The sequence below is a fragment of the Biomphalaria glabrata genome, chromosome 4 (genome assembly GCF_947242115.1).
Source record: "Biomphalaria glabrata chromosome 4, xgBioGlab47.1, whole genome shotgun sequence".
NCBI classification, from domain to species: domain Eukaryota; kingdom Metazoa; phylum Mollusca; class Gastropoda; family Planorbidae; genus Biomphalaria; species Biomphalaria glabrata.
Window position 1 is genome coordinate 4,359,473 of NC_074714.1, and position 27,599 is coordinate 4,387,071.

General features: G+C 32.1%; 1 protein-coding gene across 2 annotated transcripts; it reads left to right on the forward strand.

The window, feature by feature from the left end:
* LOC106066211 (dynein regulatory complex subunit 6-like) lies at window positions 1-27,569 on the forward strand. Of its 2 annotated transcripts, XM_056027010.1 has the most exons (24): window positions 1-198; window positions 2,498-2,601; window positions 3,308-3,401; window positions 4,059-4,126; window positions 5,676-5,796; window positions 6,086-6,119; window positions 6,232-6,341; window positions 7,999-8,115; window positions 11,552-11,656; window positions 13,684-13,779; window positions 13,973-13,998; window positions 15,944-16,106; window positions 16,622-16,722; window positions 17,798-17,927; window positions 19,102-19,200; window positions 20,395-20,515; window positions 21,054-21,216; window positions 22,780-22,899; window positions 23,852-23,978; window positions 24,096-24,233; window positions 24,818-24,898; window positions 26,015-26,097; window positions 26,931-27,011; window positions 27,167-27,569. In XM_056027010.1, the coding sequence occupies exons 1-24, from the start codon at window positions 121-123 to the stop codon at window positions 27,246-27,248; spliced, it is 2,442 nt and encodes an 813-aa protein (XP_055882985.1). In that variant the 5' UTR covers window positions 1-120; the 3' UTR covers window positions 27,249-27,569. The 2 variants fall into 2 exon arrangements, with proteins under 2 accessions (XP_055882985.1, XP_055882986.1); XM_056027011.1 differs by lacking the exon at window positions 7,999-8,115 and having other exon boundaries at window positions 2-198.
* Window positions 27,570-27,599: the final 30 nt, after the last annotated feature.

A 27,599-nucleotide genomic window follows, 5' to 3' on the forward strand; every position in this document is an offset into this window, starting at 1 on the left:
AGAAAGCGTTGCTATCAACAAACATGGCGGCTAAATAGGAGTTCTATCATTTGTCACTGTAACGCTAAAAACTAGACAGATCTTGTGACAATCTTGTCGAGATTTAGAAACAAAAAAGGAATGGCTGCATCACTGCGTGGTGTTAGTCCTGAGCTCAGAGAATATCTGAGGATCAACAGATTACCAGATATTTACGAGGTTATTTCATTCACAGTCACAATATCATTGAATTTGAATATGATGAATATGACAACACACAATACAATTATTTGAATTATTTACAATAATAGTTGTCGTAAATTGAAAAATTCTTTTTTTTACAAATAAATACAAAATAAATCATTAGTCTAGATCTAGACTCTAAAGTCTAAGAACTAGATCTAGATTAGATCTAGTTACTGTCTCTGGTAGTAGACTTATTTTTAGACTAAGATCTAAACTCAAAATCTAGATAGATCTATATTATAGATTACCAGTAGGATTATAGATATTATAATGACTACTTTAATTGTAATTAAATCTAGAGTCTAGAGATCTAAATATACCCTAAATATATAAAATATTATATTTTTATTATAATATTATACTTATTATACATCTAGATTTAGACCCATTTACACAATTTATATAGATCTTATTATATATTATATGTCTGTATTATATAAGATAAGATATTACAGATGTTACTTCAAAAAAGAAGATAATTATATCCTAGGCATTTCATGTGTCAATCTAGTCATGCATGTCAATCAATGACTTTAACTGTACTAAGTCATTGGTTTTCCTGGCTGATTCAAGCAACTCATGTACTGAACTGCTCTCCTTGTGTCCTAAAGTAGAATCTAAGCCTGTGGTAGCAAAGTATTTTATTTGGTGATAAATTCAGATCTTTTACACTAGATCTGTAATGATTTCTAAATGTGGCTCATCAAAAATGGCTGAGACGGATTTTGGGAGTCAGTTATATAGATCAGGTCTCAAACATGGAAATCCTATGCTGAAATGGGAGTCAACCACTTAGTGAGGTTGTGACAGAGCGTCACATGAGGTTTGTAGAACATGTTCTCCGACAAAATGAACTAGCATACTAAGAGTTGGAATGACATGGAGGCCAATACCGGGAAAGCGCAAACAGAAACGTCCCCATAACAGTGGACACCAGGTGGGAGGAGGCTTGAGACATTTTTCCAGAGACAGATCTTTGTGGTGACAGTTTGTCGCCCAATGCGGCAAACAGCACGGGAAGATCTAAGTCTAAGAATGATTTCTGGACCTAGTCTCTATCATCTAGATAATCTAGATCTAGATATCAAGTCTATTTTTAAACTATAAGAAATCTTCTTAGTTTTAAGGAGAACTCAATAACTCTTTCACTCCATAACTATTTTCCACGCTCGAAAGGAATTATCCATTTTGCTCATTTGTATTTCACTGCTCTGTTATGATTTAACTTCAATAACTTTTTGTTTGTTAAAAATTGAGATGCTTCAGATCTTAATTTGATTCTCTTCTAGACTTATTATAAATAATGATTAAAGATTTAAATCATGATTCTACTAATTCTAATCTTGTAAAAGCAATCTTGAGATAGAATTCTTAAACCTAGATTAATGTAGGCCTATATTTTATTAATGTATACTTATGTATAATTTATTTGTACAACCTCAAAGATATTATATTATTATTTAAATGAAGGTGTGCCCTAATTTTTCTTAACATAAATCTACTTCAAAATCTAACGTGCTTAAAGAGTTAAAAATAAATAACAGTTATAGTTTCTAAATTAGTATTAATAGCTGCTTAATGCAATTACTTGAAAAGAGCCTCTAAAACATGCAAATCATAGCTGGGTGTGCAAAACTTGTATTTTAGTTCACTCTGCTATACCCTTCAGACTAAAAAAAATATATAGATCTTATTATTTTAAAATAACTTTTTAGTATACTGGCAATATGTTTGATTAAAGGATGAGTGCAGTATTTCACATGGCTACGCAAACCCAGCTGTGACCTGCATATTCTTTCACAACTCATGCAGGCAAAGCTGTTGTCTACTGGGGGTGGGGTAAGTTTTTCTAATATTTTCTGCATCTGTCTTCTATAAAGGCTGCCCTCTGAACCTCTAAAGTCATATTAATCTACAAACCAAACTAATGGAATAAAAAAGAGAAATATCCCTTTTCAGTAATTATGAAATAATTTCTCTGAATCTTATTGTTTTCTGATAATAATAGTGTTGTGTGACTAAGTCAACATGTAATGTGAATAAGTTTCCTCAGAGTTGGTAGTAGATACCCTATAATCAAGACTTTACAGAGAATTGAACCAGAAACCTTTTATATGTAAGATAAGCGTCTTACCACTTGTCCTTCTTGCACTTAGAGCTAGTGCAGTAAGGCTACAGCTCTTTTGAATTGTGAATATAAAGCTTTAAAAAAAAAAAATTTTTCTATACAACATTCAGTACAGAGAAATTTCTTTAATTTGTATATTTTCAGGCTCTGTTATCAGGTTTGAGTATCATGTGTCCTGAGGATTGTTTGACATTTATCTTGGAGAAGTTGATGTACTTAAAGGAAAAGGGGCTGGACTGTTTACACTGGTACAAAGTTAATTTAAAATTTGTAGGATTCATATGTATTTAACATCATCACATTTATGTAACTTGGTAGGCTGTGCATTCAATTTTAAGTGACAGCTATCATAAGAAGTGATTCCATGTTATATCCAGGTCTAAAAATCTTAATGCATTAAATATTTCAGATCTTCAATATTAGAGTTGAACAAATATATTTCAAAAGTAAATTTTCTCAGAACATTTTTAGAAGTATTTTGATATATGTTGACAGCTGGGGTTTTAAAGTTGCATTGCACATTTGGCTTCTATTACAATATCATCTATATTAGTATGAATATAATTTCTGATAATATTGGGAGAGATGGGAGTCTGTGTGGGAGGGATGAAATGTATGGGTTTATATGGAAATTTGTGTATCAAATGTGTAAACTGTGGGGTTGTATGTATTGTATGGGGAAAGGGTGCATGTTTATATATGACAGGTGTGTGCTTGTTAATTATATTTCAAATAAAATCCATTTATTTGATATAAAATGGATGATTGACATTTTGAATAAAATATAAGAACTTGAATTCTTTTTTTTTTGTATTACATAATTTCTATAGCTTCTTTTAAATAACCTGGAGATAAAATAAATTTAAGGCTATTTAATGATGTAGTGTGCTTTGTCTCTTAATGAGTTCTGTATTTTTCTTTTGATAGATATATATTTTTGTGCTTTTATTTTAGGGATATGTTTATTGATGAAGACATGAAGCCACACCATAGAATTGTTACAGAGAGTAATTTAGATATGATCTTCAACTTTGAGGATTGGCTAATGGTAATATAATTCCTAGATGAACATTAATTTATATTTCCTAACATTTATAACTGTAATGAGTAGCTCTAATTTCTTTTTTTCTTGTCATATTAAACTGAGTGAAACTGACAATGGTGATGTGAAGTGGCTGTAGATCACGCTCTTTGTCGACTAAGTTCCTAGTGGGATGGTACTAGGGCTAGAGTTACATAAAGACAATACAGGCTATAGCTTACACCCCCATAAAAATATTTAGCACTGGCACATAATAGCTTGACTTAAAAAAGCCCCCTATCTCAAATAGCTTAGGGCCTTTTTATGTCTAAATGCAGCACTGGGTGGTCCTTATGCTTGTCAAGGAAATGGTTGAACTAAACTTCATTTGCCATAAAATTATTTGTAAAAAGAAGAAACCTTTACATGCATTCTAATATGTGTAGCAGTTTAGTGAGCATTGAATGAAGTCCATACTGTTGTAAACACTTGAAGATAAATGGAATAATAACAAAGGCAACACTTATGTTTTTCATAAACTCTATTCATTCTGTCTAAATAAAAGAATATTTGTTAGCAACAGATATAATTGTGTTTTGGCTGAAAATTTGGTTTGTAAAACTACTTACAATTTTAAGTCAGTAAAATAATGACAAATGTATTTATGTATTTATTACCTTGCAGCCAACTCCAGAAATGTACACTGCAGCCTACTCTCACTACAACAATAAACTCAAAGAAATGTGTTTTTGGTAAGTTATGAACAAACAGAAGTTTAACTTATTTCAAAAATCTTTTTTTTTTATTAATTTTTTTTTTTACATTTTAAAGTGGAGAAACATGATTTATTGGAAGTGGACACCCATTTTAAAGTGGAGAAACATGATTTATTGGAAGTGGACACCCATTTTAAAGTGGAGAAACATGATTTATTGGAAGTGGACACCAGATTTAATAACCACCAGTATTTAACATAATTTGGAGGAATGCATACAGGTTGGGGCTATAAGCTTAACTAGGACCAAAACTTTAATAGGGCAACTGGAGAAACTACTAAAGCAAATCCTCCACACTAAAAACAATCCGCAAGGGCCTCAAAGGGGGACAAGTCAGGAATTAAACATGGCTTGACCACAAAAAGTTGTTTTAGTTTTATTATAATAATAACAGATGAAAACAATATTAAGAAAAGAGTCATTGAAATATTTAAACCAGTTAGCTACAAAAATAAATTACCTTAACACATCAATTTGAAATACCCAGACTATTTGTCAAACAAGAGTTATTATCTCTCTGTTCTCATTATTGGAAATTACGATTCATTTAATGGTTTATGATCACATCATCTTTGCCTGTGGTTCTGTCTAGGGCAACAGAAACCATCCAGCTTCCTCCAGCATCTGGTTTCTGGGGGAGTCTCTTCAACTGTACTCATGTTTATCTGCTTTCAAACCTTTGTGCTGTGTATGTCTAGATTGTCTTCTCTTCCTCTTTTCTAAGGGGTTCCAGGTGAGAGCATGTCTTGTGATAGGCGATGTAGGCTTGTGAAGAGTATGGCCATTCGTCCAGCAGCTCCAAAGGATATTTTTCTCAATGCGCTTTGTTCTTTTGACACAGTTCCTTATTTATGATTCTCTCTATCAGGCTCTCTGCAAACACTGCTTAACACAACATAAACAGCTCAAGAACTTGACAAAAAGAGTTCCAAAATAATTTGTGGCAGTTTAATAAAAACAATAAATCAACAGTCAACCAAAGAGTTCTAAAATAATTTGTGGCAGTTTAATAAAATAATAAATCGACAGTCAATACAACAGTCAAACAATTGGCTACATGATAGGCCGACTACAAATCAAATGCTTCACTTTCCATAGCAGTACTGTAGTATAAAACTCTTCTGGTCTCACTCTATCTACTTCTGGATTTTTACTGCTGTCTGACTTCACTGTGGACTCTCTGTGCTGAACCAATCTGTCTCTCTTACGCACTCTGTCTCTGGTCCCAAAAGCTGTACAATCAAATGACCATATCACAAGTGATAAATACATGTAATTTTCATACCAGTACTGTCCCTTGTGCATTGACATAGTGGACCTGTTGACTGATAAGCAGCACTCTGACCTGTATTACTGGCCTGCATCACATGTATCAGCTGATGTCACACAGTTAACCTTATCCCATTCCCAATACAGTTATAATTATATCATAAGAATCTTCCTGAGAAAGGTGTTGGTCAGAATTTTTTTTTTGTAATTATTAAGGTGCTTATTACATAACTGTTCTTTTCTATGTCTTGGGTAGTGCCATGATGCAATACCATTTACACAAGAAAGAGAAACAATTAGCTTTGCAAGAAAAGATTTCCCAAGCTTCGCAGCATCATGCGCATCAAATTTTATTGGTTCATTTAAAAATATGGAAGGTAATCTACAAACTTATTGCATATTTTAAAGGTCGAACGTAATATTTTTTTTAAGTAAAATAGAAAAACTGCTATTTACAAAACATACAATTCTACCACCATTTGCTCAAAAATGAATAAACTTTTCTCAGTTAAATCATAACCATTTGATAGAGCAATATTTCAGTACAACTTAATTTTTTATTAAAGTATATTCGATACCACATTTCTTTTTGCTAAACATGAAACAGCAATATTTACATATAAACTCATGTCACATATTTTTAATGCTTTGCTTTTTTTTTTGCAGGACTGGGTTAAATACAGAAAAGGTCGACAAGCAAGTAAATAATTTTTTTTTCTTTTCATATGTCCAAATAAATCAAAATTAATCTTCATTAAACTATTTATTTTTCTAACATGCAAAAAAATAATTCTTTCATTTCAATCGTGTAGTGACATTCAACAAAATACAACATGTCTATAACGTGTCTATCGGAAGAGTTATGTTCCAGGCTTGGTACAAACATACACTAGAGGCCAGGAAGCAAAGGGAATACTTTGAGGTAAGACTTTGTATGTATGTCAGTGACTATTGATACAAAACTTGGTAGCTGTTCTTTGTAAAGTTATTCAGTTTATGTAATCATTACATTTATTTGATACTTCCAGGATAGTCATTAAAGTATCTTGGCTTATCTCTACTGGGATAGTCAATAAAGTATCTCAGCTTATCTCTACTTCTAGGATAGTCAATAAAGTATCTCAGCTTATCTCTACTTCTAGGATAGTCAATAAAGTATCTCAGCTTATCTCATTTTAATGTTTTTGCTGCTTTAGTATAATGTCATATAACTGTTATAACCTGCTCATCCCAAACAGATTTGGGTCTAAAAGCAGTTACTAAAATTTGATGGTTTTAATAATGAACAAACAGGTCTCTGAGTGACGAAACTTTATCCCACTTTTAAAACTCTGACCGTCACATGTCACACTCTTCCTGTCACATGTCACACTCTTCCTGTCTTTCTGTCATTCCTTCTTAGTAGCTCATATATCATTTAGTTTACTCATACTTCAACTTGTGAACAATCAATTTGAATGTGTGTGTGTGTGTGTGAGCTAGTAAAATGACAATTTTGTTTGTGCAAATTATATGCGATGATTGAAGAGTGCGTTTGTTATTTCTAACTTTTAATGTTTCATGAAACAGGCTTAACTTTTTTTTTTCTTTTGATGACTCAAATTTTTAGGTGATAGGAATGCTATTCTCAGGATATTAATTTAATTTATTCTCATGACCTACAGTGTACTTTTAAGTGCCTCCAGGGACTTGGTAAATTGTTTGTTGAGCATTCACTGATTGGGTGTTGTTTTTTAAATTGTTGATCAAAGGATTTGTTTGTTCTTTGTTTTAATGTAGTTCACTTAATGCCAAAGTAAAATACAATTTTGCATGAAATATTATTCTCTGAGAGACTGAAAGAATACAATTTTGAATAACTTAAAAAAAAGGAGTTGGGAGTTAAAAAATATTTTGACATAATGTTTGGACTACAATTTATTTTCAAGAAAACATGAAATACTAAGCAGGATAAAAATTTACAGTATTTAAAAAAATAATATTAACCATACTTTGGTCTTTGACAATCTTGTTTTATATAAAAGTAGGCTTTTAAAAAACTCTTCCCTTAAATAGTTGCTCCCCTTGTGTTCTTTTCATCTAACGGCTAGCACTTATTTAAAAATTATTAAAAAGTTAATAATCATTTTAATTCAAATTTTATTCACCAGTTTTCAGTTTAAAACACTCCTACATATTGAGATTTGTTTTGTACATTTACGACGTCACTGTAGAAACGTTTATGACTTTGTAGCCCATAAAGTTTAAAGTTGGGACCATACTAATGACATTCTGATGCACATACCATAAGACCAAGCTTTTTGTGAAATATCAGAAGACAATGAGTGGGGAAATAAAAACTGTCCACGTGTATAACCCATTGGCTGAAACAAGCAAAACTTTCACAGTAGAGAGTTAACTAGTCACCTCCTTAGCAACAAACTTTTTGTATTACATTCATTAATGCTACTCTAGAATGTTGTTAGTTTTCCAGATGTAAAAAATTGTGATCTTAATGTTTACTATATATCTGTGTTGTCATTCCAAAGTGAGCATGCTTTGGTTCATATACTGATCATGGTTTAAACAATTTGAAACAGAATCTTTTCCTTGAAGTATTTTATGGAAAGAAAGTACAATACAGTACTTACAATGGCACACTGATGAAAGACTCTTCCCTTATAGATGCTGACAATCTTGAAGGCCAAGTGGATTCTGTATGATAGTACTAATACATTTGCATATTGTCATTTTAGAGCTACTAAATATAAAATCAATTTTTAAATCATCTTCTGCTACTACAGATCTCTTTGTTGCATGCCAGATAATAGTGTCTGCCTTAGAGTTCATCAATAACAAGAGATATATTTTACATGTACTACTGTTTAAACACTATGTAACTATGTTTAACACTAAAATAACTTGACCAAAACAAAAACATTTTCAAGAAATATAAGACCATAAGTTGTAACAGTCTATTTATATTGTATTGCCCTCTTGCACAGTAAATATATCTGATGATGTATTTATTAGTTGCTGTGTACAAGGTAAAACTGATCACAGATCTTTCATACCTATTCATGGAAGAAGTCATTTTTGTCCTGCCTTCATTCAAGCTTGAATGGAGGGAGCACAGAGGGTCATCCGAAGAAAAGCTGGCTGGACAGTGTAAAGAATGGACCGGCCTTTCTCTTGATATCATAATAAGAACAGGTGCTGACTGGGAAAATTGGAGGGATTTGGTTGGGCGAAGTGTAACACCACCCCTACGACAAAAGTCAAGGGACAGATGATGGTGATTTACGTAAAAAATGAAATGAGTGAAACAAAAAGTTTAACACAAGTAGGGGAGTACATTCAATAGCTATCCACCATCTTACTCCAAATTTAATACAGAACTCTTAAAAGTTTCTGTTCCTCTCTTTTTTTCACAAGTCTGCCTCCTTCTTCCTGTGAAACCTAAATTTTACTAAGTAATATTTTGTTGTTTCCAATGTTCATAATAAGTTTTAAAATTTCTCTAACCCATGTGCATTGGTCACTTTCATAAACTGACCTTTGCCAGAAGCTTTTTTTTTTTTTACATATTAGCTGCATGACATAGCTCAACAAGTAGGGAGATGTAGTCGGAGATGATAATTTTAAAAAATATGATTTGCATTTAAATTCTTAAACAATTATATAACCAAATTATTTTTAAGCTATTCTAGCTCAAACTACATGTATATTCTTATTCTGTCATGATCTATTGACTCTTTTTTTTATTTAGACACACAAACTAATTACTATCTAAACTTTAATCAGATCTAAATGCTAGTGCTTACTGTTTCCTTTGGTGCTATTCTCTTTAGATTGTTCATCTCTTAAGTAAGCTGACAGATGCTTAAGATTAAAAAAAAGACTGTTGTCACAAATCGACTATATAGAGCTGTTCTGGTGGGGTCTCTAGGAGTTAGATTGCTGGTTACTTGCAAACCCCTGTCCAGTAACTAAAACTAAAACTTCAAATATAAAAACAAAATTTAATAAAATACTTTCAAAGACACAAAGATAAAGGCACATTCCTCGTCCCATATGCTAGGACAAACTTGTACAAATAGTCCTTCTTCCCTAGTGCGATTAGAGCATGGAATGGGTTGCCTGAGCCAGCCAGGAAAACCAATGAATTGGCAGAATTTAAGTCATTGGTTAATATGCATGACTAAATGCATGACGCGTAGGACGTAATCATCTTCTATTTTAAAGTAACGTCTGTATTTTATAAGAAACTACTAAATCTGGTTTTATGTTCTCACCCTCATGGCAAGCTAGCAATCAATAAACAAGAAACTCTTGTAGTGCAAGCAATGTTCTATTCAAGCAAATAAACTCATCACATAACATAGATACATATAATGCTAAATGCCTGTCAATAAATGGGAACTTAGTCCCACACACAGCACATGCCAACTAGATTTACAGACTGTCTTCTTTTCCATCTTTTCCCATCTAAAAAAAAGGTCATGCACACCTCTTTTATACTCCCTACACATGAATCCACTGACATATCACATTATTCTTTGATATACATGGTCAGTTTCTTGATACAGGTATTGCAACAGTGAAAAAGTCTAAAAAAAAGAGTCAGCAAAAAAAACAATACTGTCTATATGAAGAAGAAATATGAAATATTGACTTTTTTCTTTTATGCTAATTTTTATTATTTAAAATGATACTTTTATCCGATGACTTGACACATTGGAAATAGTCTTTTTACAAGCCTCACTATTAAATAGGTTATGGATTAAAACCTGTATAAGTTTAAAAATGTCACCCCCAAAGTTGATTCCACTTGCACTAATATCACACTTTCTTGTCTTTACTCTCAAATCCAGAAACTAAAGGTAAATAACTCTGGTCTGCTGTGGTTTCTGTCTTTTTAATTGTGCACCTGTTTCTGACTTTTTGTATATGCATTCTACAATTATTTTGTTTCAGCTCTGAGAACTGTTAACATGATATTAACACAATATACATTATGATATTCTGTAACAATTACATTGACTCACACTTACATATATAATTTCCTAAAAAATGTTTTGTGCAAGGGGTAATGTACCAATTAATATCACTCTCACATTTTATAGAAGAGAACTGGATTTATTTTTACCTAAACACCTACACGCATAATTTCATAGTCTGAAAACTTTTCTGTTTATTTATTGAGCTTTTATTTTGCTTTGATTGACTTGAAATGTTATGTTTGGATCTATTGAAGATGTTGTATCCGTAGTTACTATCCAAGGCACCTGAACAGGATCATCTCTGCAACATATGAAAATATTTCTAAAATATTTGAGGAGTAATACCTTTTCCCTTCCATACCATATATATTGTTTCACAATAGGACAAGAGAATTGCAGCTAAGCTAAAGGATAGTCATTGTTTAAGCATAGGAAACAACATAACTGTTTATATCACTTTGATATTGCAAAGAGGATACAATACAATTTATAGGTCTGAAATCATTTTAGCATTCTTTTAACACAGGATTAATTCAGGTATAAATATAATATTACTGCACATGTAATTAACATTTGATCTTGAATCAGAAGTCAAAAGCAACTTATATTAATTCTAAGAAAATGGAACTCACTTCACACATTGATGTCTTGTAGCCATATTGCTAGCCCATTGTAGGTCTTTCTTAAAAGAAATGTTAGATCTATATCCTATCTGGAATATAATGTCTATTTACTTACAGTACAAACTACTTATAATTGAGACTTATTAATGCTTGAACACTACATATTCATATATAATTGTCTTTTAAGTCAATCTGCATAATCAGCTACATTATTTCTTGACATCATTATTTTTTTCTAACTGTATATTTCAAATTGTACCAGATTTCTTCTGAAATGTATTTTGTTTCAAGTTTCATTTAAATTTTAATAAAGAGATTCACTTGTTAACAGATAAAAACATTTTTAATATTTTTTTATATTACATAAAGTATAATCACATTTTAGAAGTAATATATCAAATTTTTGTAAAGATATGTAATTGAAAATTCTGAATCTAAATAAATTTGTCACATATTTATTGTTAAAATATCTAAAAAGGAAACCTAAGTGTACTCACAAATTAATTGTGTTCTTTGGTTTCTTATAGAGACTTGAGCGTGGTGAAAATGTGGATGATGATGATGCATTTGGGGAAGGCACCGGTGAGGCTAGGGACAGTGTGTCCACTTTGCCATGGAAAATAGCTGTTCAGGTTGGCTAGTCCTTATTCCTATAATTAGCTTAATGCTCATTAAAAAAATGTCTCAAGTTTCATCTCTGTTACTAAAGGTCCTCTTGTATTTGCAATCAATAGTACACAGCCTACTACTGAATTGTTCAATCTTATATTCTCTTGAAAGCTATGTGGAGCTATATAAAACCCTTCATTTATTTTTCAGCAATGTATTTGATACTGTGAAGGATAAATACTTTTCCATGTTGAAATTCACTTGCACAGACTGATTTTTTTAAAAATATAAGCCTATAACTTGAAATTTAAAGATTTTCAATAATGTTTAAAAATGTTTTACTGATCTGTTCCATTGTTATCTCCTTTTAAATTGGAATTTTATTTTTTAACTTTGTAATTGGAGGTTTCATGGTTGAGCAAAAATATAACCTTACTGCTGTGACTGTACAAAAGTAGAAACATTATTTGTTACCAAGACTGATTAGCATGAATCTAATTCTGCTTCGATGTAATTCTATGATTGAATGACGATATTTTTTGGTGAGCTTAAAGGAAGATGGTATAACAGAGGTGCCCCTCGTAGGTCTTATAACAATCAACTCAGGTGTCATTATGCCCTAACTGGGATATTGGAAAGTAGATGACAGAATATGGTCTCTGAAAGTGACCATTGGAGAGCTCTCACAAACGTCAAGGGAAACAGATTTGAGGCCCTAAGAAAAGCTCGTGTAGAAGACAGGCACAGAAGACTTAAAGGAAAATTTATATAGACCCCGGCAGACATCAGATGTGGAAAAATATGCAGTTCACAACTGGGTTAGCATGGCCATGTGAAACACTGCACTCATTCTTATGTAATTCTATGTATCTCAACTTATAGTGTACATCCATTAGCCTCTCTAGTTAGATCCTTTCCAGCTGTTCTTTATATATTTTGTCAAAAGCCATTAGTTTAGAAGGCTGTCTGATGTTTAGGCACACATCCTTCAGAGAAATGATAGTTAAAACAAGGCTATAAAAACAGTTTGTGTGGAAACACAAACTCAAAATCGTTCCCCGAAGTGGTCCACCCAGGCAGATAAAAATAGCAGGTTTCAATATTTCCAGAAAGAATATCAGAATGAAATTCTATCAAAGGCAAATGACAGAGAAGAATGGAGAAAGGAGGTTGACAGATCTTATGGGGTGCCCCAATGGTCCAGCAGACCAAGGTATAGGTGAAAGTGAATGTGAAGTTAGATGTGAACCTGGCCTAACTCATGTCATATAATGAATATCTAATTGATCTAATTGTTTTCTAAACAGTCAATCTCTTATTCAAAGCCTCAAGAAAAAAAAATTCCCTAAAAAATTTGCATTTCGTTTGTAAAGTGTTTTATGTGCTCCGGGCAGTGCTACTTATTATTGTTGTTTTAAATTATGCTCCACTTATATGCATATTAAATAGATTTTTTTCTCCTTAAAAAAAATTTTTTTGTGGATGTAGTTGTTAGTATGACAAAACTTACTGAACTAAACACTATATTTATAAAAAAAATAATTTTTTAACAAAAGTCTAAAACCGTTTGCATAAATGTTTTAAAAATATGGTATATAGTCACCTCCCATACTAAATAATCTCCCGTGTTTATTACTTTTGAATAGTGAATAGTTGTAAAAATGGTGTATTTTTATGAAAAAACTGCTTGCATAGTTAATTTTAAGAATAAATTTTTTTGCTTTCAGAAAAGAGAAAAGTAGCCATTGCATCAGAACTTTGAAAGGTCTAAAATATCATGATGTCAGATTTTCAATATCTTTTCTAGTTTATAAGATCTAAATGGGACGGACAGACGGACACATAAAACTAATAGCGTCTCTTCCCCTTTCAAGGGAGGGCCACTTAAAAAACAACATTTATGCTCTATGCTTTATATAATATATACTGTGATGCAGTTTAAAGGCAGGACATACACAGTGTAAAGCGCTTGTGTACTATTATCCATAATTAATTAATTAGGAAATAATTCTTAAGTGAATAAAACCCTCAATGTATTTTATTTTCACAGATATTCAGTTATCTTGATGTGGCAGACATTGTCAACTGTGCGTGTGTGTGTCGCTTTTGGAAAGTTCTAACACAAGCGAATTTGCTATGGAGCAGAGTATGTAACATAGTAATATATAGATGTTTGATAGTGTAAGGAATTAATATGCATGTTTGATAGTATAAGGGAAGTGATACTTTGACTGATGGTTTGAGCTCCCTGAAACTTTCTTATCATCTAATTTAAAGCTTTCTTTTAGCTTGAAGCTTATTATTTAACAGAAAATAAACTTTTTTTTTTTTACTCTCAGATTGATTTCTACAAAGTTAAGAAAAGGTAAATAAACCTTATTCAATATAGCAAATCTAATGAGCTGTAAGTTTGATTACAGAAGGAAATTCTAAATAATTATATCATTACAGACGAGTTTAAAAGTTAATATGTACACCTTTTTTAAGAAATATATTTTGTATTAGAACCTTAACTAATTCATTCATTCTATTAAATGTAAGAATGGTTGAAATATTTTTCTGGCTGGATTATCTTATCTTATATAAAACAAAAAAAAGATAATTACGTCCTATGCATTTCATGTGTCAATCTAGTCATGCACGTTAATCAATGACTTAAGCCTTGATAAGTCATTGGTTTTCCTGGCATATTATAACTTGTACTTACCACTGAAAGCTTGATGTAAAGGTGTACCAAACAATGCGTTATGTTATAATCTCAAAGAAAATACAACTTAAGCTGGTGTTTGTAAAATGTTTTACATGTTTCGGATGTTCCTTCAGAATCGAAGATACTTTACTTCCTAGTCCAAACCTCCCGCAGGACGACGGGGGATGGGAGCGGGCAGGATTTGAACCCTCGACCATCAATAAATCCGAACGACATTCCAGCGCGCAAACCGCACGACCAGGCAGCCATCCACATCACTCTTGTAAAAATTGTTCACAACATACATTGTCCTACTTCATTTGCTTTAGGCACCTTATTTCGAGTCTAAAGGGGTAACTAAACTTAAGCTACCTTAACTATGATAATGACAAAGTTTAATTAGGCTAAAAGTAAACTTTTGCTTATCAGTAAGCATGTAGATTGTATTAGGTATGATGTTTCAATAGTATTTGATAATTTGAAATTGCATATAATTTATTGATTAAATAAATGATTTTTGCTGATTTAATATTAATATTGTATTTTTTTTTTATAACTGAATTTTATTTATTACACATTATGGCGTATGTGCAGATTTGCTTTTGGGTAAAACTATTTTTAAACTGTCAGTCGTCAACCTGTTTTAATTCATTTGTCAACTCTATTTCTTACTTCTGTAGTCCTATTTTCTATGTACACATATACAGATAACTCCCTTTTATAAAGTTTTTGTAAGCTAAATGTTATCTTAGTATTTAGATTTTTCTGTAAACATATAATACAAAATGTATCACTTATGCACAACTTGTACATATCTTCCACCAATACAACTCAATTTTATTTTCTAGTTTAATAAAATTTAGAAAGAATTCATATTCATCAGAGAACTTAAATTCACTTTTATATAAATTATGTGAATAAGTAAACAAATATAAAGATCTAATAGAATCAAATCAAAACTGATTTTTTAAATATCTTCAGTTGATTGATTTCATTCAGAATTATTCTCAACTTTATATAATGCTATCATTTTCTTTTTTTTATTCTTATGCTCATTTACTGACTATCTATTTCATAAATCTATGTTTATGTAACTCTACAAACTGTTTCTCTCACTACAAGTATATTTTTTAAACTTTATATAGATGTTCTTTTTTTTTTTAATGTACCGGTATACTTCTTATGCCCACACTATATTTCTTTTTACATATTTCATCATTATATGATGTTTTTTTATAATCATTTTTCATTTATTCTTTAGTATATAAACCTATATTTCTTTTTCTTTCCTTTAGGATTATCTAGGCCAAAATCTTTACAATATGAAGTTTCTTTTTTTATTTTATTTTGTTTTCAATATATTTGTTTTTGTCAAATTTGATTGGTCTAATTGACTATAAAATTACTTTTAATGTTGAATACTTTATGTAAAAGAAAACAAAAACAAAGACAGAAATCTATAGCTTGATGTTTTTAGTATTGCAAATTGTATAATGTTATCACAAATCATTTTTATTATGAGATGAATAATATTTTGAAATATGGTAGTAAACACTGTGAATATTTTTGTTCAAATAAATTATTTGTTTATCTTAAATGAGAGCATTAAATATTCTGACAGAGTTACAGACAAAATAGTCACTCGACTGTTGTACAAAGCCAGACCATATTTGATTCACCTTAACCTGAGGATGTGTCATCGCCTGTCCCGACCCAGTTTTGTCAGTGTCAGTGAATGTCGTAACTTACAGGACCTCAACCTGTCTGAGTGCACTGGCCTAGATGTGAGTAGCCTATGTAGTAATCAGGAAAGATAAAAAAAAAATACCATAAGACATAATTCTCAGATGTGTTAATACTCAGAGCTGACATCAGACTGCTAATTAGCATTACATGTTTCACATGTTTTGGATGCTACTTCAGAATTTAAAATTACTGCATCCAAGCTTAAACCTCCTGCATGACAGGGAGAGTTGGCAGCAGGCAGGTTTCGAATTTGAAATGATTGAGAAGACAGTCCAGAGCACAAACCAAATGACCAGGCAGCCATCTTGATTTGTTCTCAATTAATATTATTAAGTTAGTTTTTGATGTATTGTGTAAATAGTATGTTTATTCATCATGCAGTGTCAGCGATGATTGTATAATTTTCTTTTATAACTAAATAATGTTAAGGCTAAATTTTTACAAACAAATCATAACCAATATACATTATATTAATAAATATTATTGGCAATGTCTTTGAATCCGTTATATATTCATTTACTTTAAACATGTATATTTTTACTGCTCCTTTTAGGATGAGACTTTTAAGATTGTTACAAAAGGCTGCAAGATTCTACTTTATTTAAACATAGCTTACACAAACTTGACTGATGCAAGTCTCAGAGTTATCAACAAGTTAGTAAAATATTTGTGTGAATCTAAATGAAGAAGATTAGTTTATTGTCTGCCCGCTCCCCCGCAAAAAAAAAAGAGTATGTGTATTGTGAAAACTAGACTCATCAGCATATTAATTAGCCAGCCAATTGTCTATGAACTCAATTTGTAGGGTAAAGCTGCAATTGATATTTTGCTGAGAAATTATCAGATTGTCTTTTGTGACATGTTTTTTTTTTGTTTAACATGTTTTGGTCATTGCATCAGAGTTGAAGATTATTACATTCTAGCACAAACCTGCCACAGGAAGGGCATGGAATGTCAACTGGCAGGTTTCAAATCTGGAACCCTCAAGATGACAGTTCAGTGTGCATACCACATGACCAGGCACCCACCACATATTCATTTAATGATTTGACTTTGACAAAAGCTTGTGATAAAAATGACAAACTTTTAAATGTTAGAATGTGTTTGTAGAGGCTACATCTTCTTAGGGTCTTTTAAAAACATGAACTTTTGTAGAGGCTACATCTACTTATGGTCTTTCAAAAACATGAACTTTTGATTTCACAAACAATGCATGTGAACTGCATGCACACACTTATAAACATCTTTAGATTTCAAAGTTGTTTTGTGTTTTCTTACAGATGCCATGTTAGGTTAAGTTTGGGTAACATATTTTGTAAGACTGAAACCCTATCCCTTTTAGGCTATCCTTTTTATATTTTTATTTTAGCATCTAATGAATTTTGTGAGGAAGTATTTCTTTTAACATTTTTTTTTCTCAAAATATTTTTTTCTGTCATACTACAGGGATATTTAAAATTTTTACTAGAAATTTGCATTTTTAAATTTTTTTTAAATTTAATTTTTAATCTATTCAATTTATACATGTATTTTTTATTTAATTTACAGAGTGGAATAAATAAAAGGATTTTTTTATTTTACATAGATATTATTTATTTAAATTTAGAAGTTTTTTATTTTTTAATTCGTTTAATCATAGAAAAAAAAAATTCTTTTTAAAACTAGTAATCTTTTATCATCTTTTGGTGTATATATATAATCTTTCATGTTCAGATATTTGTTTTTCTAGAAACTGCCATAACCTTCAATACTTGAGTTTGGCATTTTGTAACAAGTTTACTGACCGAGGACTATTATACTTGTCTATTGGGCATTGTCATGACAAACTACAACATCTGGACATTTCAGGATGTTTACAGGTCAGTGCAGGATTTTAAAATGAAATGCTTACTTGTCATTGTCAATTGCACTAAATTAGTGAGAAATTCTAATTGTCATGTATTTGTAAATGAATATTATTTGCATGAAGATGATACATCTACATCTTGTTTCAAGATGACCTGCTTGTAGGCATAACATTTGTGTACGGCATTACATGAACTACTTCCAGACACGACTTGATAACTCAAGTCTTTACTTTATAATGTGACATTTATTTACATAAAGATCAATTCAGTATCCATGAACTTAATGCATGTAATACAATTCATATTGTCTTGAAATACACTGATCACTTCTATATGTATATACTTTGTACATGATTATTAACTCTTTTTCTACATTATTACTTCGTTAACTTTACTTGTTACATGGTCACTTCACTAATGTCTTTGACTTACTTCACAATCCTATTTCATCAACTGACCTAACTCTTGATCTCATAAAACGCCTGTACTTCTGGCCATTCATAACTCATTCACACTCTGTATTCAGCAAAATTCACTGAAATATAACAAAGTACTATAACCTTACTATTATTTTAAAAAATGAGCCTCCAGGGTATGTTTCCCAGCATCCATTTCACCATCCTTTTGAAAATGTCCATGAAAGGACATAGTTAAGTAAACTGAGAAATGAATCATAACTTCCTCTTCCTTTACTTCAGTAGAGGAACTGAGAGAGGCATAAAGAGTCCCCAAATGTCTGTAATGATCTTGTCTTTAAATTACAGAGGCTCCTTCCAAGTAGTAGATAATTATGTCCTATAATGATTGACAAAGGCCTCTAGACTAAGAAGTCTTTCACGAGCCATTTCGCACTTCTGGGTGTTGGTAAAAAGCCTTTCAGCTCATCATTAGGTCTCAAGAAAGATAATTCTACCTACACTTCAATTAATGAGATCTAGAGGCCACTATAAAGTTCTCCCCCAAATTTTATGACTTGGATATCTGGTGAAAATTTAAAATATGTCTTGACTGCTTCTAGTGTAATAATTAATCCGCATTGTCTTCTCTAGATAAAATAGTTTTGAAAAAAAAAAGAAAAACTTATCTATATTCAAAATTCAGTCTATTAAATTCTAAAGCATTTTCTATCTTCATCAATTAACTATATTAATAAAATCAATTACTTATACATTTATATCATCCCCAGGTGACACCGCAAGGTTTCCAGTATCTTGCTGATGGGTGTCCCAATTTACAGAGTTTGATTCTTAATGAATTCCCAACATTATTAGATGAATGTGTCATGGTAAGAGCTACAAAGTCAAATAATCTAATGCCATTATTCACAGAACTATATAATCTAGTTAGTTCTATTGTCTACATTGCTTGAATGTAGATTGTTAGTATAAAAGAAAACCTAGTCAGGAGATGATTGGTTATGTAACTGGAAATATACATATTTTTCAATCCTTACATGATTATGTTTATATTATTCAAAGTATAAGGATGCACATGTATGCATATTTTATATAGTTATTAAATAACTTCAAAGTAAGGGTTTACCGAAAGTAAGTTTAAAACTTAGAAATGAATCCATGCAGAGTATTGTTAGGTTTATGGTTTTAAGGCATTTAGACTTAATGTGTAGTAGTATTGTAATAAAGGGGTACCTGGGTCCTGGGTTTGAATCTTTGTGAAGACTGGGATTTTCAATTTTAGGATTTTTAGGGTGCCTTGAGTCCTCCCAACTCAATATTTGACATCAGTGTTTTTTGCTGTCCATTAACCATTGGCCAAAGAAACAGATGACCTTAAAGTCATCTGCCTTATAGATTGCAAGGTCTGAAAGGGAAAACTCGTATATTGTAATAATGGAATTACTATTACTGCCTATCATATTCTGTAAACGCTGTGACTCTGCTGTAAAGGGATAGCATGCCAGACTGGACATATATCTCCTGTTGCATAACTGTTGTAAGACTTCAATTGTTCTGCCTGTGTTTGGGTATTCTGTGTGGCTGTATCATCAATAAAGATTGAAAGTGTTACGAACACAACACAATCACAAACTACATGTGAAAGACTAAGTCTATATCTTTCAACGCTTTAGCTCTAGTCACACTCGAGTCTCTGTCACTACTTGATGTTGTCGCCTCAAAGTCCTAATGCCAACTCAATAAAATAACTTATAAATAAACTAAACCCCACTATCTCAGATGTCACTAAAGGCTGTGTTCAATGTCTTTCAACTATAATGTGTATCTAAGCTAAGAAAGTACTTATTATAACATAGGTTATTGGTTAAAACATCCATGCTAACAAGATTTTTTTACTTGCCATTTAAGTTATAACTATTGTAAAATGTCCTAGAAATCTATTTTCAGAAGTAGAGATAAAAAGAAAAATTGTCCCAGAAACCATTGTACTTCACTTTACATCTTACAGAATTAATTTTACAAGGTTTCAAACTCAATTAGATTTCATTATATCACATTGCCAGATAGTGACAGAGAAATGTCTTAAGATCAACACTATCTCTCTGCTTGGTTGTCCACTGCTGACTGATGAGTCACTGAAAAGACTTGCACACAATAAAAGTCTACAAGTTCTTAAAATTGATGGTAAGATTTTATTTGTCTTTCAAGACCAATTAATCACATTAACCGTGGAAGATGATTTTTCATGAATATTATTTGTATAGGCTGTTTCCTTTTGGTCCTCCTATTACTGTGACATGCTCAGTGTGTTCTGATACCACATTACATTTGTATGTTCAGTGTTCACATATCTGTTTAACAAACATAGTGCTAATAGAGAATGGAAAGGGTTGCCTGAGTCAGCCAGGAAAACCAGTGACTTTGCAGAGTTTAATTCATTGATTAACATTCATGACTAGATTGACATGAGTAGGGCATAATCATCTTCTTTTTTGAAGTAATGTCTGTATTTCATGAAAAGAAAAAGAATGAATATGTGTGTATGTATAATCAAATTTAACTTGTTAAAACTGGTTAGAATGAATGAGATTATGACCTGAAATGTCTTTGGGTTAGTGTCTATTAGTGTCAGTTAGTGGCTATTGAATTTTTATTCGTTTAAATTTTTAAATTTCTCAAATATGAAATGTTCTACAGCAATTATCTCCCATTTTGTTCAAAGGCAATAACAGGATCTCTGATTCCAGTATGAAAGTAATTGGACGTCTTTGTCCAGATTTAAGGCATGTCTACCTGGCAGACTGCCAACGATTGACAGACACAACACTTAAATCTCTGTCATCTTGTAAAAATCTGGTAGTCCTCAACATGGCCGACTGTGTCAGGTAAAATAATATTCATTATCAAATATTTAGATCAATTTATTCTTTTAAATATTGCTTTTAGAAAGTGCATCTTTACATGCTATGAGCATGCTACTGCACTATGGTTCAATCTCTTTTGTGAATCCAAGGGTAGGAGATGGGAATCTGAAAAGTTTATGTGCTTTATTTAAAGCGCTTAACAAATATACAACTCAGCTCAAGTCAAGATTTGAACTCAACCTACTTGATAGGTAGCTTTTTTACCACATCACAGTTTACAGAAACACCATTACATTGTAATTATTTCATTTTCATTGAGAAACTGAATCATAGAATTGAAAGAAATTAAAAAGACAAATATGCTGCTTCTGCAATAGAAAGAGTTTACTTGAACATCTAATTTAATGGTTGTCTTTGAGTCCACAGATTACTGTGTTCTTTTATAAGCCCTCTTCAAGTGATCAGGTTATGGCAGGGGTCAGAGTCAGTTCTATTACACTTTGAGAGATCAGGTTATGGTAGGGATTAGAGTCAGTTCTATTACACTTCAAGTGATCAGGTTATGGTAGGGTTTAGAGTCAGATCTATTACACTTCAAGTGATCAGGTTATGGCAGAGGTTAGAGTCAGTTCTATTACACTTCAAGTGATCAGGTTATGGCAGGGATCGGAGTCAGTTCTATTACACTTCAAGTGATCAGGTAATGGCAGGGGTTAGAGTCAGTTCTATTACACTTCAAGTGATCAGGTTATGGTAGGGATTAGAGTCAGTTCTATTACACTTCAAGTGATCAGGTTATGGTAGGGATTAGAGTCAGTTCTATTACACTTCAAGTGATCAGGTTATGGTAGGGATTAGAGTCAGTTCTATTACACTTCAAGTGATCAGGTTAAGGTAGGGATTAGAGTCAGTTCTATTACACTTCAAGTGATCAGGTTAAGGTAGGGATTAGAGTCAGTTCTATTACACTTCAAGTGATCAGGTTATGGTAGGGGTCAGAGTCAGTTCTATTACACTTCAAGTGATCAGGTTATGGCAGGGGTCAGAGTCAGTTCTATTACACTTCAAGTGAACAGGTTATGGCAGGGGTCAGAGTCAGTTCTATTACACTTCAAGTGATCAGGTTATGGCAGGAGTCAGAGTCAGTTCTATTACACTTCAAGTGATCAGGTTATGGTAGGGGTCAGAGTCAGTTCTATTACACTTCAAGTGATCAGGTTATGGTAGGGGTCAGAGTCAGTTCTATTACACTTCAAGTGATCAGGTTATGGTAGGGGTCAGAGTCAGTTCTATTACACTTCAAGTGATCAGGTTATGGTAGGGGTCAGAGTCAGTTCTATTACACTTCAAGTGATCAGGTTATGGTAGGGATTAGAGTCAGTTCTATTATGATAGAAATTATTGTTCAACAGAGATTTATTTATAAGAGTTGAAAGACTTTTACCACTACTGCAGAAAACTGATATAACAAGCTGACATTATTGTGCTTTATCATTAGACTAATTTGTTCGTATCTCATGTTTTGAACCTTCACACACAAAATATTTAAAAGTTATATTATTCAAAGATTTTACTTTTTAAAAGAATTAGCGATACAGGTATCAGACATTTTACTGAAGGAGCAGCTGCTGGGAAACTAAGGGAGCTCAATCTTACTAACTGTGTCAGACTTGGTGACATGGCTATGGTGAACCTACATAAAAAGTGAGTCATTCGAGAAATATGCTAATTCAACTTTAAATTTTGAAAATTGTGAACACAGCATTTGTAAATGCTTGTTGGGCAAAAAAAAAGTAAAGTACCCTTCCAAACCTTGCGATCTATGGGGCAGAAGATGTAAAGATCTTTTTATATAGCCAATGCTTAACAAAAGAGTCATGTGGCTGCCTCTCCTTTCTCTAACTAATGTCATGTGGACTCAATGGTATCCTAAAAATTCCAAATTCATATTCATAAAATTATTCATGGCTAGAGATTGTAGGTATGTAGCTTTAGAAGTACAGTAAAACTTCTGATGTGTCAATCTAGTCATGCATTTTAATCAATGTCTTTTAAAAAATAAGTTGTTAGTTTTCCTTGCTGATTCAGGCAACCCATTCCATTCTCAAATGGCACTAGGGAAGGAGCACTTGTACAAATTTTTTGATGCATATGGAATAAGAAATGTGCTTCTATCTTTGTGTCTTTCTGAGTATTTCATTAGGTTTTGTTCTTCTATTTGTAAGTTATTGTTGAGTGTTTTACCTATTATAGCGACTTTACTTTTTATTCTTCTGTCCTGGAGTGTCTCTAAGTTCAGTGATTTTACTAATGGTGTTACTCTAATCAATATGGAATATTCGTTTGTTATAAATCTCACTGGTCTATTTTGTATTTGTTCTAGTTTCTTTATGTTTTCTTGAGTTGAGGGATTCCAAACAGAGCAAGATGCATATTCTAATATTGGCTTTACTAAAGTTAAATAGCATTTTAATTTTATGTTTTTGTTTGATTTGTAAACATTTCTTTTAATAAACCTAATGTTTTGCTTGATTTTTTAATAAGTTTATTAACTTATATACAAGTTTGTTACAATCACTGAATTTTTTTCGTTATGTGATTGAACCTTTAACATAACCAAAATTCTAGAAGCTAATTTTTTAAACTTCTACAACAGATGTCATAACCTGACCTACTTAAATATCAACTTTTGTGAGCATGTCAGTGAAGCTGGCATAGAGTTACTTGGACAGATACATAGTTTGGTGGCTCTAGATGTCAGTGGATGTAATTGTACAGACCAGGTCAGTGAAACAGAACTGTATTTGCAAATCAACTTTTAGAAAATAATAATTTTTTTTTAGATAGTTATAAAATGTCTTGCACATTATTGAAGCTGATGCTTTGTTGAAAATATCTAGAGTCTATCTGCTCTCGGTCACAATGCCAGACTCAGGGAACTAATCGTGTCTGATAATGACAGCATCACAGATCTGGGTTTGCAGAAGTTTGCTCAGCAAGCAAAGTACATTGAAAGTCTAGATGTCTCCCATTGTCTGGTATGTAGACAAATTTCTTATTCATGTCAACTTTCAGTTACTTTATTTACTTAGGCAATTTTATAGCAACTATTCATTTTCTATTTACAAAGCTTATATTGACTCACTCTGTCTGTCTGTTTGTCTGGTAAAAAATATTTCCACATTATTTCTCCCACACCCTATCTTGGATCAAGCTAAAATTTCGCACAATTATTTCTTTTACCTGATAACACCAGAATCAATAAAACTATTAACTATTGGCAATTAATTATTTTGTTTGGTATCTAGAACAAGGGAAAGAAGTTGTTCTTGACTGAAGTGGTGTTATAAGCTGAATTAGTCCCCTTTATAGCTCATCATCTGAGGCTTAGTGAAAACAAGCATGAAATAGGATAAGACTAAAGAAACAATAGATAAACTATACAAACTTCCATGTTCATAAGCTCTTCATTAGCAGAGTTGTTGCTGTGACGGCTTGAGAAGCCTTAGAAAGCTTTAGGTTACTAGTTCGAATTCTGGTCATTCACCTTTTTTTTTTTTTTTGTTATGTTATATGCTATATTTTTTTTTTTATTATTTTTTTTTTTAATTTTATTTTGAAGCATTTGACAGACAGTGCAATAAAAAACCTGGCATTTAATTGTCGACTGTTAACATCCTTGAACTTGTCTGGCTGCAAACATGTAAGTGATTCAATGATCATGAAATAGTTCTTTGTATATTTTTACATGAAAACAGTTAATGAAGCATGTTTTAACTTATATAATTGGAACAGTGTAACATCACTTTGCAGTTACTTCTTTCAAAAACTCTAGAGGATTTAATGATCTAGTGGATTTAGTGATCTAGTGGATTTAGTGATCAAGCCCTAAAGTAAAGTAAGAAAGTAAGTTTCCCTATCAGACCTTTTGATCTATAGGGCAGATGATGTAAAGGTCATCTGTTTCTGTGGCGCATGGTTAAGGAGGGTGTCATGTAACCATCACAATGGCTAATCACTTTTACTTTTCCCCAACTAACATCAGGTACCCATTAAAGCATGGTGGACTCAGAGGCTCCATTATATTCCAAAATTAAAAATCCCAGCCTTCAACAGGTTTTGAACCCCCGGGACCCTCGGTCCGGAAACCAAATGCTTTACCACTTGACCACCACACCTAAAGATTAACTTTTTTCTTCTTCTTCTTCTAGCCAGCTTTATTACTGCTGAGCTGTGAGCTCTTTTGCAGACTGTGCCAAGGAAAAAAAGTGTGCTGTTTTCTTCAGTTGTTCAGCACTGCCGTACAGGGTGTTGGTTATGTTGGGCTGTAGTGGAAGTAGGGTCTGCCTAAGGTGGATTAGGGAGGGGCATTCAAAGAGGATATGGTTTACGATTTCAAAGGGGTGGGCGCAATGTCTGCAAAGGGGTAGTTGTGTGGAGTTTATTTTGTTCAAGTGGTAGTTTAATAGTGGTGTGTGTCCTGTTCTTAGTTGGAAGATTGTAGATTGTTCTTTGCGGGGGAGGAAGTTAATACTGTCCAGTTTGTTAGGCGTAGTCATTTCTCTGTACATGGCTCTGCCTGTGTTTCCTGATGCCCATTGGTTGAGCCACTCCTCTTTGTGATTGTTGACTAACATTGACCTTAGGGTGAGGTAGTTAACAGGTCTATCTGGTTGTTCCATAGATGAACCTGCCTTTGATAGCTTATCTGCCTTTTCATTTCATTAACTAAAGATTGTAAAAAATTATAAGTGAATTTTAAACAAATTGTTTCAGTGATCAAAATAATTTAAGTGAATAAAAAAAAATGTTCTCTCAGTTAACAGATTTGAGTCTGCAGTATCTCTCAGGAGTATGCCATTACATTGTACAACTGGATATCAGTGGATGTATTCATGTTAGGTAAAACTAAGACATAGTTGTTATTGTGCTGACCAATTACTAAATACTTAGTTGATATAGAATCTGTATTACTTAAGTCTCACAACGTGGTACCAGTATTTGTTTAATAATTTAAAAAATTATAAGTGAGGAACGAATCTATTATCTTTTGGACATTTCAATCAAACAGCATGTCTGAAAAATGCCATAGGTCAGGGATTCCCAACCTGTGGTTGTGATGTGTTTGGGTGTCCATTCACGATTTGTCAAAGGTCGCCTAAGATCATCTGAAACTAGTTTTGTCTATTAATTATAGGATTTTTTTATTTGTAGTTTCTAACAAACATATTTGTACCATAGTTGACATACATTTTCATTTCTGCCAACTAATCAAAGGAACAATAGATAACTATAAAACATTCCATTTACATAAACACCTCGCTAGCACACAGGTAGAGTGTCATCTTGTTTGAATTCAGGTCATTCCCCTTCTTTTTTTTTTTTATAACAGCATGTAAAAAAAAAGCATCACCCAGATACCCCCTTCCCCCCCCCCTCCTTTTCAACTGGTCCAAGCAAGTGATAGGATCATAGCTATTGAGAGAGCTAAAAGCATGAAATAGCGCTAAACAAAAACAATTGGTGAAAATATTTCTACAGATTTATTATTATTAGTCTAGATCTATTACAAATTTAATTACATGACTGATCCTAACTATTTAGCTTAAGCTTTATTTATAAAAAAAATGTATTTTAAACATTTTTCTTGTTTTGTTTCAGTGACAAGGCTTTAAAGTATTTAAAAAAAGGATGCAAAAAAATGTATTTTAAACATTTTTCTTGTTTTGTTTCAGTGACAAGGCTTTAAAGTATTTAAAAAAAGGATGCAAAAAAATGAGACATTTGAATCTGTTGTACTGTAAAAAAATTACTAAGTAAGTGATTCAGTCATGGTTGGGCAAGACCAATGTATCGTTATTTAGATGTGAACTAGTGAGCTTAAATTTCTTTGATTCAATATCTAACTATTTAGTGTTCAGCTGTACAATGTTATTTGGAGATTGCATTGTTCTCCATTTGTTTTCCACAGACAAGCAGCATTGAAAGCTCAGAGATATATCTCAGTTGTACAGCACAGCAATGAAGATGTGCCACTGTATTTCAATTATTAGTGATCAACTGTTTAAGTAGCTGGCAGCTTTGGCTTTCTAATCAGACTGACAATCTGTTGTTATTTTTTAAGCAGATCAAAGAACCTGTCAGCTCAATTAGTAGTATCAAGATCTTTCAAGAAAAATTTCTAGTACATTCTAATATTTCCAATAGTACAAAGCAACTTTTTAAGGACACAATTCTGTATTTGTATGAACTTCATAGCTCTGGATACCAATTTATTTGTCAATATTGAAAGTGTTTGCTTTAATGGAATAGCCGAGACTGTGATATTTTAAAGTCAAATTAAAGTATTTGCTATAAATTCTACAACAACTTTATGAAGACTATGTGTTTGGTTTAAGAAATTC

Bases quoted from the DNA above. Each gene is read 5' to 3' on its own strand.
- LOC106066211 (XM_056027010.1), top strand. From the start codon at position 121: ATGGCTGCATCACTGCGTGGTGTTAGTCCTGAGCTCAGAGAATATCTG. The intron at 13,780-13,972 runs GTATGTAACATA...TTTTACTCTCAG, and splicing joins CGAATTTGCTATGGAGCAGA to ATTGATTTCTACAAAGTTAA. The intron at 21,217-22,779 runs GTAAAATAATAT...ACTTTTTAAAAG, and splicing joins AACATGGCCGACTGTGTCAG to AATTAGCGATACAGGTATCA.